Source organism: Medicago sativa, chromosome 7 (assembly GCF_051527215.1).
Source record: "Medicago sativa cultivar Bolivia chromosome 7, Bolivia_mono, whole genome shotgun sequence".
NCBI classification, from domain to species: Eukaryota; Viridiplantae; Streptophyta; class Magnoliopsida; order Fabales; family Fabaceae; genus Medicago; species Medicago sativa.
The window spans coordinates 31,217,771-31,236,713 of NC_140755.1; the positions used below are offsets into that span (position 1 = coordinate 31,217,771).

Sequence of the window (18,943 nt, forward strand, 5' to 3'; positions counted from 1 at the left end):
AGCTCAGTGCAACAAATGGTACTAAAAGCCTAATTATTATTTTTTACTGGAAAACCCTCTCCTTTCATAGATATTTCATTTTAGTTTTGTGTTAATGTTATTTTGGATGTTTAATAAAATTATATAAGCCTCTTATGAATTTATAACATTTTAGTTAGTGTTCCCTAAAAAAAAAAAAATTAGTTAGTATCTGCGGCTCCCCCTAACATTTTGGTCAAGATCCGCCACTGAGTGGATGTCTTGTGTTCGAAACCTGCATATATTATGTAATATCTCTACCGACTCTTGTATATATTATGTAATATCCTTACCGATTAAGGTAAACTCACTGGACAAATAATACTTTTTTACGGTGTTCAATATTGTTCCAGATCATACCCCCATTTGTTATTCCTATTTTGATTAGCTTTTTGATTGATAATTTAAATAATATTTACAGAAATGATAAAATAGTTTAAATAGAAGAAAAAATGTTTTTCCTTTACTTTTTTTGGAAAGATTTTTAAAAAAGTGTAATTCCTTTAAATGTTGTTATAGACTTCCTAGTTTAATGAGGTTTTTAATTGACAATTTAAATAACAATTATAAAAATGATAAAATAGTTATATATAAAAAAAGTTGGATCGGAAACCCCCCTAGAGGCACAAAATATGGAGTACTCCCCTCTCAATGTCATCATTAATTTTCTTACAACGTCGTCGGTATCAACATGTCGGTGTCAGTATTTCATATAACTCTTAACTCAAGGTGAATATTGAAGTGAAGTTTTAGGCTCCTCTTTTCACCAAACATGCAAGTTTTAAGATATGTTATGTTGCAGTAAATAAAAATACGTATAGATTTGAATGCTGTATGGGTAAATTGATCCGCATTTCCTTCATTCCCTGATTTGAATGAATCAAATTGAATTAAATGGGGAAGTAATCACTTAATTAATATTAGAAGTAATAATAATAATAATAATGTTTTTTTAATCAAAATTAATGCAGTTTTTTTAATCAAATCTCGTTAATGGAGCTATATTCTAATTTTGCAGAAAATTTTGTTTATCTTTTTGGAGATTTTTTCAAAAAGATCCTTTGCTTAGATTCCACAATGATTCCCTTGCATGAAAGTTCTACTCTTTCAACTCCACCATCACATTACACCACCTTATTTCAATTTAACGAATATCATCTAAATGGGGTTAACCATCACTCTAGTTTCGCTACAACGATTTCTTCCTCCAACAACCTATTCTCCATGTACCCGACCTCTTATTACAAGCTTGCAGACAACAATGAATCAAAGAACGAATATGTCAAATGGACCGCGGAAGAGGATAGGTATATCAAATCATTTAAAATTCGAACTCTCTCTACTACACAAGGTTTTCATATTTTAGTATGGTTTTATTATATACACTATTGGTTCAAGTTCAAGATATGTTTAATTATTTTGTTTTTATAATTTTTTAGCATTCTTCTGGAATCTGTGGGTTGCTTTGAGCTTAAAGAATGGTCACATATTGCTACCTTTCTAGATGGCAAGACTGAAAAACAATGCAGGGAGAGATGGTATAACTATCTTCGACCAGATATTAAGGTGCCTATCTTTTCAATTCTTTTTTACTACTCCACATATAATGCTTTTATATGTACATATTTTACCCTTATTTTTATAACCTAATTTCAATTTTGTCCTCTCACTCACAAGAATGAAAATAAACGTTTCAATAATGGGAGACAATGACATCGAATTGATTAAATGGGTATATTCAATTGTTTAAGAATGAAATATTAGTATTAAAAATAAAACATTTTACTTCAATTTGCAGTTTTAGTTGGCAATACACTCCCGACTTTAATTGTTTTTACTTATATATAATAGCCCAAATTCAATTGGATAGTTCCAAATCAAACAGGGAAAGTCACGCTTATATTTGAATATATCATTTTTAATGTGGATTTTATGTGGGCTACTACATTAACATTATTCAAGGAAAATATATATATATAAACATCCGGGATGTTATGCCTTCTTGAAAAAAATAAAGATTGTGATGTCTGAATGCATACCTTCGATGTATAGTGGCTCTAATCTTCTTTTTAACTGCGGTGACATGACCATTCTTCATTCAATTTTCTATCGACATTGGTCTATAGTATGTGAGTTTGAATCTTATTCCATTTTTTTAAAAGTCTCTTTGAATTTAGCTAATGTAGGTAATGCATATTTTTTAATGTTTATATATTTTCGAAGAAATATTTATTTATTATAACATATATTAGCACATAAGACCCGTGAGTCGCGTGGGTCGACAGTCTAGTTTTCTCACGAAATTTTAAAAATACCTTAAATCCTACTATAGATATGTTATTTTTTAGTAAAGAACCTAAGATGCAACATTGTCTATATGTACCTAAGTTTAATCTATAGTTATTTCAGTGAATCATTTTATTGTTTAGTATATAGCACTGACATAAATTTTATTTATTTATTTATTTTTATAAAAATGTATCCTTACCAATTTATGTTTTAGTTAATTTTGAACGCTTGAATCACACACGGATGCTATGAGACTTGTTTCTACACCGCTCCTTTCATATATATGTTGTTTTATCTCTTATTAGCGTGGAGACTAGTGTCCGTTTTTCTGCATTTATTGGTAAGGAACAATAATTCAATTTTTTTTTTTTTTTAAGAATATTGTCAAATTGGAAGACAAAATGTTACACCAAAACACTCTTTTTATATATAAGGTCAAAATAAGATTTTTGGTTGTGTTCAATATTGTTATATTTTCTTTTAATTACTTTTGCAAAATGATATTATTAATTGTCAACACTATTCTATTACCACTAAGGGTAGCAACATTCTCTTATCAACATTCTTTTGTTAGATAGTGAGTGTTACAAAGAAAATAATATATATATATATATATATATATATATATATATATATATATATATAGAGAGAGAGAGAGAGAGAGAGAGAGATAGAGATAGAGAATTATACATAAATGAAAGGCAAATATACAATGAGTTGCACCACGAACCCTGTCTGGATAACAAAACCAATTCATTCCTCTTGAAAATTACATTCATAGATCTAGGAGATACAACATTGCTATGCATAGTCCTTTGAATTCTTTGTAAATGAACCATACCATTTGGTGTTTGGAAAAGTCAAGAGTGTCAAACACAAAAGATATAAAAGCATGTTGGATGTTTGAACGTGTTTTCTCATGTTTGACAACTTTTCTTGAAGCTGCTTTAAGGGCAACTTATCCCTTAGTAAATGCCTCAATCCCCAATTCCACAAGTGGGGAAACCACGATCAAGTTCATACATACATGAAAATAAAGTGCTGCTAGCATTACTCTACATGTGAATGATCCATGTTAAACGCTGAAATATATTTAGATTATTTTATTTTAAGAGTAATTCTTGTCAGTTTTTGAACATTATATTTTGTTAGTTCAAAGGTTGAAATTGAATATCTATTTTTAGTTATCTGTGTTTATGGTCTATACCAAAAATGAATTTTATCAAGCGGTAAGAGACTTTTACTTCTTAAGTAAGTTATCAAAATTTGTACCAATAACATGGTAACTAAAAAAAAAAATATGGTCGAAAACTTGTCTTATATTATACATTGAATTCAAGTAAATTGATGAAAAATGAACATATTTAAAATTTTATTAAAATTTACAAATTTGATATATTTAATTAATTTGAACCATTTTTTTACATATATTACTTTAAAAGTTAGAAAAATATTAAATTTACTTAGATTTATTAAGGGATGTAACGTCTCAAGAGTTATTAATATAATAAGTTGATCTTCACTACAATTTCATGTAGTAAGAAGTCCAAGCTTTGGTTCGTTGGCGCCACCGCGGGATCTATGTGTTGTCTTGTTAGATAGATAATTAAAAAATATTGTACATGAATGGATGCAATTTGGTGAAATGAAAATCATTCTCAATTTAATCATAATTATATATCTAATACACACACATTGTTTTGTATGCTTGCAGGACGAACCATGGAGTAAAAAAGAGGAAACTATACTACTTGGACTTCAGAAAAATGTAGTTGAGAATAATTGGACTGAAATTGCTAAGAGATTTCCAGGCCGTACTGAGAGTTCAGTTAAGAACCATTGGAATGCCATTGAGCGTGTTCGGAATGCCAAGAACAACTCAATGAACACGGCTAATGTTGAAAACCAACCAAATGTTAATATTAGTGATGAAAGTTCAGAGTGTGATTATGAAATGGAGTTTTTTCCTGAGGTTTTTATGCAGCAGGAAATTGATTTCATGAAGAAGTCGTTTAGGAACCTTTAAGGTCTCTTTGTATGGCGGTGTTTTGTTTTTGGTTAATTTCCTTAATAACGGATGGAACAACAACTTATGCGATCCGATTCTCACATAAAGAACTCATGGATACTAACCTCCAAAGGTTGGTTTGATGGTGTAGGATTTAGACCTTGGGGTGTGTGTGCTCCTATCGAAGTTTTAGGTTTGAACCTGTGCACCATAAATTATGATGTATAGTGAGATTGATCCCCCTCCAATTAATTGTGTCGCGTCATTTTTTGGAGATCAAGGCTATTTAATTAGCGTTTGACTCACTATTTTTATTCACGATTGAACTTTTAATTTTTTTCAAAAAAAAGTGGAAAAAGGTTCAAATATCACATTTTTAAAGATTAAGGGTCCGGGGGTTGGTTATATTTAGGGAATGTATTAGCACCCTAAATATTCGTAGTACTCTACGAGAACCTCTTGATTTTATTTAACTTTTTGTGCTTAAACTTGCTTACTTTAAAAATGGAATTTTAAATGATTAAAAAAACAAAGACCTAATTATCTACATTTTATTGATTTGAGAGGACGAGTGTCCTTTGCCTACGTACCCGTGAAGGATCACAATCACGTAGTTCGGGGTTGAAATTGACGTTTGATTGGTTTTGTGTTTTTTATTAGTTTTGAAAAAGTTTTAAAATAAAAAGTCGAGTGGCAAATGAGTATTTGTTTGTATTTTTTAATATTAAAAGGAAAAAAGACTCAAAATATGATTAAATAGATTAAAGTTTGATTAAGAAAGAAAATAAAAAAAAAACGATCACTTGATTGAAAATCAAGGTTTATTGTGAAAATATTTTTGTGATTTTTGTTATTTGAATGTTTTTGTTGTTTTTGAATATTGAATAGAACATAAAATAAACTAATGTAGAAATAAAAATAAAAGCGTGAGACTTTTGTAGTGACGTTGGATCACCACAAAATCTCCTAACCTAATCTATTTTTTTTTGTTTGTATTTTTCGATTTATAAAAGCGGTAAAGAAATAAAAGACACACACGCACACACACACTTTTCTCATTTATATTTACATTGGACCTAAATACATTCTAATTGCTGGAAAATAAATGACAATAATTAAAATGCTAAATAGAAATAAAATAGAATGCTAAAGTGCTAAAAAGAAATAAAAATATAAAAAAAAATAAAAGAAAGGGACGACCGAAGGGACAAAATTACCGAAGGGACAAAATTCCGAAGGGACTTTTCCGAAGGGACAGAAAAAGAGGAAGAAAAAAGAATAGCTCGTCAACACAAGCTAAATGAGGGAGAAGAGAGAAAAATTCTTTGACAACTCAAGAGAACTTTTGGTGTCTTTTGAAGTGTGGAATGAGTGCTCTATTTATAGGTGATGAGATTGATGAGAATGGAAAAGTGGTTTAATGGCTTTTGATGGGGAATTGAATCAGATTGATGGTTTTGGAATGTGAAAGTTGACATGAGGAATCTTGGCCATGAATGGTGGCGCGGCTTAGAAAGAAAATTCTTTTGGACCCCGAACAAATTATTTTTAGACCTATTGGACGCTTGACTAATTAAAATAAAAAAGAAAATAACCTAAAAAGAAAAGTGGACATAAAATAAAATAAAAAAAATGGTAAAATAAAAGATGGAAATAATAAAAAAAAACTAAAGATAAAAATAAAATAAAATAAAAACTAATAATAATAAAAATAAAATAAAGGAGAGAAGAGGGTCTGATATCGAGATTTATGAGAACTAATAAAATAATAATAAAAATAAAATGAAACTTCTAAAAATAAAAATAAAAACTAATAAAATAAATGATGTATTTTAAAGTACCCCTCTACCGAAATTTCCTTGAAAAGTCAGAGACTAATCAGGGTCAAACGACGCATGAATGTAGGACCTTAGGTCAAAAATTGGGGTATGACAGATGCCCCTATTTAAGTTTCTTCGTCCGGAGACTTGAAGATGAAATCTTTGATTTGACGGACCGAAGAGACTTAAACACAGATGTACACCAATTTTGGACCTAAGATGCTGTGAAATGCTCATGATGCAATTATGAACGCAGGACGACAAAGATTATTTGACTGGGATGAAAAAAAACAACGGGATACCCAAGTTCGTTGAAGAAAAGGATCCGACACCGCTGGGGAATGTAGTTTCACTGGGAAAAGATTTTCTACTACCGTATTTGTTTGGGACGATAGCTTAATGAAGACAAAACTTTTTAGCGACATCACTAGAACATTTAACGCTGGGGATGACACTTTTAAAATTGAAATTGATTGGCGACGTCTCTAGAACAGATAAACTGGGGACGACACCTTTGAAATTGAAATTGATTAGTGACATCACTGGAACAGCTGACGCTGGGGATGACACTTTTGATATTCCGTAATCCGATAAACTGGGGAATGACACATTTGATATTCCATAATCCGATATACCGGGGAACAACGCATTTGAGATTCCGTAATCCGATATACCGGAGAACAACGCATTTGAGATTCCGCAATCCGATAAACCGGGGAAAGACACGTTTGATATTCCGTAATCCGATAAACCGGGGAATGACAGATTTGATATTCCGTAATCCGATAAACTGGGGAATGACGCTTTTGACCTTCCGTAATCCGACAAAACGGGGAAAGACACTTTTGATATTCCGTAATCCGATAAATCGGGGAATGAGACTTTGATATTCCGTAATCCGACAAACCGGGGAATGATGTTTTTGACCTTCCGTGATCCGACAAAACGGGGAAAGACACTTGACATTCCGTAATCCGACAAAGCGGGGAATTGAAACACTTGACATTCCGTAATCCGACAAAGCGGGGAATCGAAACACTTGAAAAGATAAAGATTGAGTGAGGACCGACCTGAAAGGATACAGCCAAATAAGACTTTGAGTGACAGATGCAACCATGTATGAATGATGTGGTGTATATGTTGTGTATGAATATGTGAAAGTATTGATGTATGAATGTATGAACATATGAATATATGAATGTATGGACGTAACTTGTGTGACCGTATAAAACTGTATAGGACAGGTGACTCGATGAAACGATACAAGACAGGTAAGATGAGAGGCGGACTGACATCGCAGTACAAACACTCGACAAAATTCCTTGGAGGTGATATTATTGTGAACAAAATCGAGCCGTTGACGGGGTAAAACCCGGCACAAGGTGGTAACTGATGCCTCCTGGGGATAAAGCCCATTGTTGGCCAAAAGTCTAGAAGAAGTCGCCATTTGTAAACCAGCGCAGAATGTTCTTCCACTGGTATGCCTTAGCAGTCATGTTTTTTTGTATATTTTTTGAAAATCCCTAACTTTTGCCTGGACCGCCCTTTCGGGTTTTCGGTCCATCGGGAATATATTCCTTTTTTGTGCCCCTAATTTTTGCCTGGACCGTCTTTTCGGGTTTTCAGTCCACCGGGACGCTCTCTATTGCCTAAGCCGCCTTTTCAGGTTTTCAACTTAGCGAGCTTTTCATTTTTTTTGTGTTATTTTTTTTTACTGTCACAACATCTTGCTCAAAGCAGGAGTCCTCTCCATAGTGTTTAGCTATGTTTCTCTTCCGGAGTGTAACCGTTCTCGAGGCTGATGCGGACGTACGCTTCACCTACTCACAAGTTCAAAGAGGGTGTGTTTGTTGTTCACACTTTTCAAAAGATGTAAAAAATGTTTTCTATTTTGAAAAAAATTTTGCTTCAAGTATTGTCATCGAAAACAAAAGAAATTTTGCAAATAGAATAAATGAGAGTTCCAAATAAATGGGCACAGGCTCAAATTTGATGAATTGAGTGGTGGCCTGCCAATGGTGGGCCCCACAGATCTTTGAAAAATTTGGAAAATGGTAAATATATGGGAAGGTACATTGAACACAATAACCGTTATTCTCTCTGACAACTTTGAATGCCCTTGTTCCGAGTCTTTGATCTACAGATGCTTCGAATCGGAGGTTCTTTGATAGCAGGTATGCCCCATGCATCGAATCGGAGGTTCTACGATAGCAGGTATGCCCCATGCATCGAATCGGAGGTTCTTCGATAGCAGGTATGCCCCAAGTGGATTGTGCCTGACTGATGCAGTTACTTTGTCATGATCCTTAACTTTTGCATAGATCGCCCTTTCGGGTTTTCAATCTATCAGGATAATCATTTTTTGTTCATGTCTCTAACTTTTGCCTGGATCGCCCTTTCGGGTTTTCAGTCCACCGAGACGCTCATTTTTGCCTAAGCCGCCTTGTTAGGTTTGCGACCTATCGAACTTTTATTTTTTGATAGAGTATTTCTTGACTGCACCGGCTTTCATAGGACATGCGAGTTTGTCGCCATCCGTAGTTTCAAGAGACATTGCACATGGGTCTTCATAGTTAGGCGTCCACTTGCCCCTGGAGTCTGGTTTGAAAGATAGTACCATTTTGGGCACGAAGTCTTCTTCTTGAAATTTACGGGGAAGAACCTTCTTGTTGGAAGTTTGTTTCAACCTCTTTTGACATAGTTGTATAAGGTCGTCCTGTATTATAAGTTCAATCAAGCTGCGATTTCAGCAGAACTCCTATTGACGGGACTCCATACCTCCACGAGAAGCATGACTTCCATGTTGTATATTGGGGAAGGAGGGGGGTTGCCCCTGTTGAAATGTGTACTGAAGTACGATATCCATGCAAGGCAACGATAACATCTCATACTGGACCTTGGAAATGACTGCAATCATCTGGACAATCTTCTTGTTTTTTTTTTGTTTGCAGCTTCGATGCCCCAACATGCGAGAGACCTTGTCGGGAATCTCTTCATTCCCCTTCTTCACTTTCGGACACAGGGAAATCAAAGTCCAGCTCCCATAGTGTGACGGGCGGTGTGTACAAGGGTCGGGAACGAATTCACCGCCGTATGGCTGACCGGCGATTACTAGCGATTTCGGCTTCATGTAGGCGAGTTGCAGTCGAGAGAGGATACATGGTTAATGTGTTCAACGGGTTTATCAATGCATGATTTGATTATTGATTTTGACAAGTAGTTATGATTATGCAGATATTTGAGAATGATTAAAGAATTTTTTTGGTTTTTTGTATTACCGTTTTTCCAGAATAAGCACAAAAATAAAAAAAAAACAAGGTCGGGATCAAAATGACCTTTTTATTAATGATGGAAAATACATAAAGCAAAAAGCCCTAAACAAGTTCACTTCCGTCTCGGGTGGGACGAAAGGATTTTTTTTTTGAAAGACATAAAACAACAAACAAACATTTGAACAAATGAGTAATAGAAATAAACATCAACGTCGACCCGATTGCAGCTAAAACATTTCATGTGTCAACCTTAGATACCAAGATCCGATAGCGGATTAACTTGCACATTCAAATTAAAACTCTTCGAAAGGTATGAGGTTTTCTCGGATCAACTTCTGAACTCTCTTCTGCAACGCAAAATAGTGTTCGATATCATGACCTGATGCCCCTTGATGGAAAGCACAAAAGAGATCGGGCCTGTACCGGGATGTCAATTTTGCAGGCACTGGAGGAGGTGCCTTGGTGTAGACAAAATTCCTTTCGAGTAATTTTGGAAACAAAACTGCATACTTCATGGGAATAGGGTCAATCTGTTTCCTTGAAGTCTGTTGTCGAGGTTGTTGTTGCTGATATGGTTGTTGAGGATACTGTTGGAATTGTGGAAAATCTTTTGTAACCATCAGCGAAGATACCAGATTATTTAACTTCTCTACCTCGGCCCGAAGTGTTGTCACCTGATAAGTAGATTTATTACGTATTTTAATTAAGTTATTTAGTTTAATTCTATTTAGATTTAATTAGATTCTATGTGTTTTTATTTATATTTAAGAGCTTTTTACTTCAAAGAATCCAATATTATATTTCAGGATCAAATATATGATTTGCAAGGCTTGGAGCTAAAGAAAAGGGATTTGGAGCACAAAAATAGGAGATTTCCAAGATTTGGGACCGAAATATGCACTTGAAGAAATCAGAATTCGCTCCCCCAAGTCAGTGAAGGGCGCACGGCCCACGCCTGCAAGGCGCACGGCCGTGCGCGATTGCCAGCATCCCTTTTAGCTGCTTTTTACTCCGAACAACGGTTTTCTACGCAGCCTGCTTTGACGATAAAGCCCATGGATCTTCAGAGAATATTCCTTCAGTTATTTCTTAGGGCTTAAGTCATTAGTAGGCTATAAATAGAGAGTTGGTTCTCCTTGTTTGATCATCTTGAATTCTGAATATTGTATTGTGACAGAATACTATTTCTCAATAAAAGTTCTCGTTTTTATTCAATTGTTCTTATTGTTTTCTTCTTATTCATTCATGGCAACACCAACCATGAGTGAGTAATTCCCTTAGACCTTGGGATTGTTGGGAGAGTCCTATGGCCTGATCCAACAATCCTAATCCAAAACCCTAGTTTATGTAACCCTACTTTTCTTATCTAAATTCACCGTTCTTCACAACGATATTAACAAGTACCAAACTTTGGATGCGAACGCGGAGGGTTAGTACTTGTTAATTCGTTACCCTAGTTATTAAGGTGATGAATCGAACGAAGAAGTCTTAATAACCGAACAAGTGAATTTAGACAAGGATTGTGAAGCATGAGAATAGCCTAGTGAACCTTGGGACTTATAGAATCTCGTACAATCAAGGATCTTAATATAGGAGTTAGCCATGAGAATAGGTCTAACACCTTGAGAGACACACTCCCTGGATATCGAACGAAGAAGGGGATAGGCTTTTGAGAGATTCGTCCTTAGAAACTAGGATTTACATAAACAAGGATTAGGATTAGGATGTTAGGTCAACCATAGGATGAACCAATAATCCCTAGGTTGCCTTTAGCTATTGTTTTCAACCGTCGTTTAGATTACCTTGAAACCCTAATTATCGATTTCTCCCTAACCTTTACTACTTTTGATTGGAATTTAAATAACTCCCTGTGGATCGATACTCTCTCTTTATTACTACTACGGTAAACCCGTGCACTTGCGGATTTACGGTAACAAGTTTTTGGCGTCGTTGCCGGGGAGTTGACCAAATTCCGATCAACTTTGGTGACGGTTAGGTTTTCTTTCTGTATTTACTTTCCTCTTGTCTTTATTTCCTCTAATCGATTTCTTCTTGTTCTTTTTGACTTTCTGATAGCTTGCAGCCATGGCAGACAATCGTACCCTCAAGGAGTACGCTAGTCCTTCAACGGAAGAGCCGATGCTATCATAGTTTATCCACCCGTCGAAGGGAACAACTTTGAGATCAAGCCTGCACTTTTAAACCTTGTGCAGCAAAACCAATTCTCGGGATCCCCCGCTGAGGATCCCAATCTACACATCTCTACTTTCCTTAGGCTTAGTGGAACCATTAAAGCCAACCAAGAAGCCGTCAGGCTACACCTTTTCCCTTTCTCCCTTCGAGATAGAGCGAGTGCTTGGTTCCACTCCCTAGAAAGGGGTTCCATATCCTCATGGGACCAAATGCGACAAGCCTTCCTTGCTAGATTCTTTCCACCCTCCAAAACCGCTAGAATGAGGGACCAAATAACTAGGTTTAACCAAAGGGATGGAGAGTCTTTATATGAAGCTTGGGAACGCTATAAGGAGATGTTGAGAGTTTGTCCTCACCATGGTCTAGAACAGTGGCTCATAATCCACACCTTTTACAACGGTCTTTTGTATAATACCAAACTAACCGTTGATGCAGCTGCAGGTGGAGCAATCATGAATAAAAATTATGCTGACGCCTATGCGTTGATAGAGGATATGGCCCAAAATCATTACCAGTGGACAAACGAAAGGGTCAACACTGCTGGAGCATCATCAAAGAAGGAAACAGGTGTGCATGAAGTCTCTTCTTATGATGATTTGGCTGCTAAGGTAGAGTCACTGACCCTTCAACTTGATAAAATGAATGTTAATGCTGTTTCTCCTTCTCCTTCTTGTGAGTTATGTGGAATCGTTGGTCATAGTGGCAATGAGTGCCAGCTGGGAGGTGTTGCTTTCACCCAAGAGCAAATGAACTACGCCCAATACCAAGGTATTAGGCAAGGGCAAAACTTTTACAACAGAAACTCTTTTGGGCAACAAGCAACACCGCCTAGCTACGGTACCAACCAAAGGGCACCCCAGAAATCTAAGTTGGAACTCATGATAGAAAATTTTGTCCTAGGACAAGAAAAACTAAACCAAGAGTTCAAGCAACAAACCGAACTTCTGAAGGAATCCCTCTCCACACTCTCCTATAGGGTAGATTCTATTGCCACACACAGCAAAATGTTGGAGACTCAGATCTCCCAATTGAACCAACAAGTCTCTTCATCCTCTCAAGTTGCTAGAGCCCTCCCAGGCCGACCTGAGACTAATCAAAAGAGCCACGTGAATGCTGTTAGCCTTGTGGAAGAAAAATCTTTAGGAGGACCCATCTTAGATATCCATGTCATTGAGAGTGAAGCGGTTAGCGATGCTAGGGTAGAAAGCAAAAACCCTATGACCCTAAAGTTTAGTAGAAAGATGAACCCTTCCCCACAAGGACTAGCCAAGCATAGTAAGAAAGCACAACTCCAAAGGTTCATTGAGATAATGAGAGAAATATGTGCCAAAATCCCATTCGTTGAGGCCTTGTCCCGAATTCCTCTTTATGCAAATTTTTTGAAAAATATTTTGTCTAAAGGACGCAAAGAGGATAAGGAGACGCTGGCATCACCTAAGGAGAGTGGCGACATTTTTCTAGAGAGATCAACCCCAGAATACCGTTATCCCGGTAGTTTTTCCATCCCTTGCACCATAGGGAAGGAAAGTATAAAAAACGCTAGGTGTGATCTAGGGGTTAGCGTAAATCTAATGCCCCTATCTCTCTTTAAGAAGATTGGGGTAGGAAAATTAGAACCGGCGGAGCATACCTTAGTATTGTTTGACCATTCCACCGTTGACCCAGCTGGCTATGTTTCAAATCTTCCGGTAAAAATTGGAGGCACTATCATACCGGTTGATTTTATGGTAGTTAATGCGAAGGAAGACCCCCAATTTCCAATCCTTTTTGGTTTTCCTTTCCTTGTGGTCTCAGGTGCTTTTATTGATGCGTTGAATGGTAGGATCGTGTTCCATATGAATAATGAGAGGATGGAGTTTGAATTAGGAAACCACCTGAAGGAAATCTCTCCTTCCTCCATCAAGGCTGAGTATGAGATGAGAGAACGCTACCTAGCATCAACCACACAAAATGTTGTGTTCGATCCTATCTGAGGGTCCCTGTAAGTTCAGATTGTAACCTAAGAGGGGGGTGAATTAGGTTTCTAGGAATATTGGTCAATTTTTAAGAGTTTCGCGTTGTTGATTATTTTTCTGGTAAATAATGATGAAGGTATAAATGCGGAAAAATAAAAGAGCAAGGGAAGAAGAAAAGACACAAGAGAGTTTATAGTGGTTCCCCTCTAAACCTTAGGGTCAGTCCACTCCCTTCACACCCCGCGAAGGAATTCACTATGTTAGAATCTTTGTTACAAGCAATCTCACCCCAAGACCCCCTAACAATCTTTCTAACATAAACACAAGAAAGAAACCCTCTCTCTTGATTACTGTTATACCCTAATTTTGGACCTAAAAATACTTGTTTAATTCTTCTTTTTTTGCATTATAAGTCATTTGAATTGTCTCTGATCAATTGCATCTTCTTCTGCATTTTATTTCAATGTTATTTGCAGAATTCACATGCAAGGGTATTTTAGTCATTTCCTATGTCAAAATTTCTTTCAGTCTTTTAAAATTTGTTTGAGTCTTTTCAAATAGTGTGAATAAGTCTTCATTTCAATTCTATGTCAGAATCCATTTCAAAAATTGCATTTAAAGTCATTTCGAGTCAATTTTGCCCCTAGGGGCATTTTAGTCTTTTCATGTGTTAAAACCCTGTTTAAATTCTAAAAATTGTCTCTGAGTATTTCAATTCGCTCGTATAAACTCTTGCTTTAATCCCTTGTTAAAAAATCTTTTTAAAATTGCATTTGAGTCGTTTTTAGTCGTTTTTAGCCCCAGAGGCATTTTGGTCATTTCACACGAAATTTCGGCAGAGAGAGGTTACTTTAAAGTACCTCATTTAGGCCATTGGTTCATTTTAGTCCGTTTTGTCAATTTTATTGGTTTCACTTTACGTTCTCTCCAATTTACCAATTTTATTCCAATTTTTATTATTTTTTATTTTAGTCCTTAAACTTTTAGAAATTGCACTTTGGTCCTTTTATGCCATCTTATGTCCTTTTTTAGGTTTTACTTTTTAGTCCTTTAGGTCCCTTAAATCCTTTTTTTCGTTTTAAGTCCTTTTTCTCAATTACAGTCAAGTCCTTCAATTTTAGTAAATTGCAAATAGGTCCACAGTCTTTTTTTTAAGTCCAAAACACGTGTCAGCATTTCATTGGGCAGGAGGAACACTTGGCACCTATAAAATGGTGCCAACTCAGGTCAAAGAGTCAGATTCACCCATTCCAAAAAAGACACCTCATCAAAATTCTAACAAACTTTCTCTCTCTCTTCAGAGAAACCTTCGCCACCGTAACCAACATCACAGCCACCGCAAAAACCACCATAACAGAATTCCGGCCACCGTAACAAACACACATTACGCCTATTCTTCACAAATTCGAACAAAAACCACCACAAATCTATCAGTTCATCATCAAGTACAAGAAATCAACACAAAATTCCAAGGATTGAAATCAAAAATTTGCAATTCATCAAGAAACGTTTTCGAATTCAACGAACTCTCAGAGATTACTTGCGTAATCTTCATCATTGAGCTCGTTCCCCTGCAATTCAAGCATGAATTCACCATTGGAGTGGTGAATCATACGATCACAGAGGCAAAGGGAAAAGAGAAGAAGAGATAATCGAAGTTTGTTCTGAATCAGCGAAAGAAAAAGTAAGAAGAACTGATTTATTTTCAGTGCCTCCATAGAGTTTATCAGAACGATCAAGAACAAGTGCAGGATCTTTCGTTGTTCGAACCTCCAAACAAATCCAGGTAAACTCGCATAAACCTTCTCGTTTTCATCCATAATCATCATCGAAGGTTATACGAAAAGGATTAAACGGTGAATTGGAGTGAAAGTTCGAAAAGCTCAAAAATTTTTTGAATAGAAACCCTAATTTCGAAAATAGCGAAAATTCACCGTTTACCTTTTGATTCAGAGCGTAAATTCATCATTAACGTAGAGGATGAATCGAATTAGGGTTTCAATTCCAAAAAACTCCAGATATCCAAAACGTTTCGATTCGGTGAGAGTTTGAATCGCTTCGAACAAATTTTCCACCAAAAACAACAAGTTCAAACTATTTCGAGCAATTTCATGTCAAAAATGTCAAAATCGAAGCAGTTCGAACAGTTTCTTTCAAGAAACTTCAAGATCGAAGTGTTCCGAATACTTTCCTGCAAAAAACTACGAATTCGAAATGGTTTAAACAACATCTTTCAAAAAAATCACAAGTTCGAAACGGTTAGAGCCTCATCCTTCGAAAATCACCAAAGCGAAACGTTCTGTGTCAGATCCATGCTAGTTTGTGGTTTAAGTCATGTTTATGAGTCAAGAGTCATGAAGATGAATGAAACGATGAAGAAAGAACGAGAGAGTGTGAGAGAATCTGAAGCAGAGAGAGAGAAAGCTAGGGTTAGAATGATTTTGGACCGGTCTCCATGCTTTTATACCGGAGTGAACCGGATTGGTTCAGTTAGACCGGTCTGGTTCACTCCTAAAACCTGAATCCCCACCGTTAGATCTAGGTTTAGGGTTCCTGGATCAATCCTGCGGTCCACAGGCTGCCTGGTGATCCAGGATCCACTTGTGTGTGGGTTTGGGCCTTAAGCCCGTTTTTCCTGTGTTCTAATGCTTGTTTTTGCTATTTCCATGTTATTGTTTGATAATCACACCCCTGGCATGCTTGAAACATTTTAAGAAGCCTTAGCGAAATTTATAGGATTCTCTTAGTATTTTTGTGATGCTTTTGTGTTGGTTGTGCACTGGAGAACTTGATAAAAAATGTTGAGATAGTTTCTTGTTACATTTCTTGAATTTCATGTTAAAATTAGGGTAAAATTGGTTCAATTTTTGTTTCTATTTTTGATGCACATTCATGATTCATGAGGGGTGTTTTTGTGAAGAATTTACCATAGTTTGAGTATATTTCCTACTGGTCATGTGCATTTGGTTACTCACTTGCTTGCTTTGCAAGTAATGTTAGTGAATAGGTGGTGTAAAATAGGCCTAAAATTCACATTAAAATGTAAGGCTTGCTAATTCTCTTGAATTCTCATTTTTAAACTTGGATTTCACATCTTAAAAATGTGTTAAACCATGGGAGTTATAGGTTTTGTTCAAGCCTTGCATCATTAATAAATCTTTAGGCCTACTTTGCATTATTTTTGCTTGTTTTTATGTTAATCTTCTTACTTTTGTTATGATAGCTTTGATTGGTTTCATATCTTGTGCTACTAACCTTTTCATTTCATATTTCATATTCACCATAAGCATCATCATCCCATCCCATTTTCATCTCTATTCTTCTTGCAATATGATTTGTACCAAAGTTAGAATGTAAACACTTATGAAATTTTGTAATATTCTTCTTATGCTTTTAATTTCTTGGCAAAGAGGCCATAGAATGTATCTAGGGTATGATGTAAAGGACAATGGACTCTAGTAATGTACACCGACACAAGCACCGACACATGCACACACATCACTAAGTAGCTAGAATATGCATGTTTAGATGTATGTTTAGGATTGTATGTTTAGATGAATGCCTAGGACCTATACTTAGAAAAAACCAATTTTCCAAACAAATATGAACAACTTCACTCAAATCTTTTCCAAATAAACCTTGGGATTCAATATCCCATTGTATTTTCTTTCCCATTTTCTTAATCAAAATTCAATGAAATTAATCATACTTTGACCATATTTTGCAATTCACTAATCCAACTTCACCATTTTCCAATCTCATGCCCTTGAGGCCTCTTTCTATTCTTCAAAATCCATTTTCAAACTTAAAATCAACCAACAAAAACAAAAACATTTTTTGAGAGAGAACTACGGTGGATTTGATCCCTTAATCGGGTACGTAGGCAAGGAACAAAATTCCTTCAATTCAACTAAAATGAAACTCCAAAAACATTCTTCTCCCTCCAATTCTTCATTTAGCAAACTCTTAGGTTTAAATAAACACTTTCAAAATAGCATTTAAAAATAAAGCGCGCGCGTAGAAATTAAAGACGGTTCCTATAGGTTACTATAGTCGTTATGGGTGCCTAACACCTTCCCGTAGCGAAAACAACTCCCGGACCTCGATTCTCAAGGGTTTTGCTTACTTTTTCCCTTCCCAAGAAAAAATAAGATATCACCGGTTAAAAAGGTTCAAACTTAATCAATGTTTGACACCCGAAAACCAAGATAAAACAGCTGGCGACTTCACTGGGGAATTCGAGAGTTACGCCTAGTCTTTATTTCCACGCTTGCGCTTGTATTTTCACTTGCTTCTTTTACCTGCTTTCCTATGTGAATAAATGTTTAATTTCTTGCAAACGTGTGGGGTGAGAATATCAAAAGTCCTGCACCCGGGCTGAGTGAACTTAGGATTTAGGAGGGATATAATCGACAATTCATTCCGGGGGTTGCCTCGTGTTTTGGATTATGCGATCAATCCCACATAGCTGAGGCATTTTGGAGGTGATGTTGTCGGCGCGGGTTGTCGCGTTTAGGCACTTTACTTCTAATTGTTCTATGACGCTATGGACCGTAGATAACCAAACCCATCCATGGCCATTTTCTAGGACGTAGTGCGGAGGCTAAACCGAGTGTCGTCTCGAGTTTTAGTCGTCACGCGATACTACACTCAAGTTAGACCTTCCACGTATAATCATGGAGCGAGTGTTGCCTCGTGACACCATGAGATACGTCAGAGAGGTTGCAACTTGGGAACCTTTTTAGAACCCGGTTACTATTATCCTAAAGCCCTAGTTTCACCGGACACCGTGTCCACCCGTGACTCCTCGACTTTGAACTTCAAACCCACCATGTTTTCTCCGAACTTGAACATAATCATGCATTCATGCATTCATGCATACATGCATAAACTTTTTTCCCATGCATTTATCAGAGGACTTAGACAAGTCATCTTTTGAACATCACAGATGTGAACGCCAAGTGATACCATCTCAACTAAACTTTTAGTTTTGCTCAAGATTTTCAAATAAAACCGTGTTTCTCCGTGATGTTCACAACCACTTTGACAAGTCTTCTGACAAAAAAAAAAAGAGAGAGTCTTTTTTGCATTTGCATATCATGCATCATATGCATCATTCATCGGTCACAAATGGCTTCCCGTGCTCATTGTCTACCTGGTTTTGTCCGCCGCAGTCTGAAAAGTGGCTCGTGTTCGCAAAGTCTACCAACCAGATAGAGTTTATCAGACAAGATTGTACAAGAGAAGAAACATGGTTAACCTTGAGGAAGAGAATGCCAGCCCCTCGGGCCAGCCCATTAAAGAGTCTAATCTGGATGAGGTTCTGAGGCTTATCAAAAAGAGTGACTATAAAATTGTTGACCAGCTGCTGCAAACTCCGTCAAAGAT

General features: G+C 36.3%; 1 protein-coding gene and 1 non-coding gene across 2 annotated transcripts; one reads left to right on the top strand and one right to left on the bottom strand.

Annotated features, from left to right (window-relative positions):
- Positions 1 to 11,857: 11,857 nt before the first annotated feature.
- Positions 11,858 to 11,964, bottom strand: LOC146905585 (small nucleolar RNA R71). The gene has a single exon (XR_015020882.1). It is a non-coding gene; the product is annotated as a small nucleolar RNA R71 (small nucleolar RNA).
- Positions 11,861 to 13,573, top strand: LOC146905586 (uncharacterized). Its single transcript, XM_085728579.1, has one exon. The coding sequence runs from the start codon at positions 11,861 to 11,863 to the stop codon at positions 13,571 to 13,573; it is 1,713 nt and encodes a 570-aa protein (XP_085584705.1).
- The last annotated feature ends 5,370 nt before the right edge of the window (positions 13,574 to 18,943 follow it).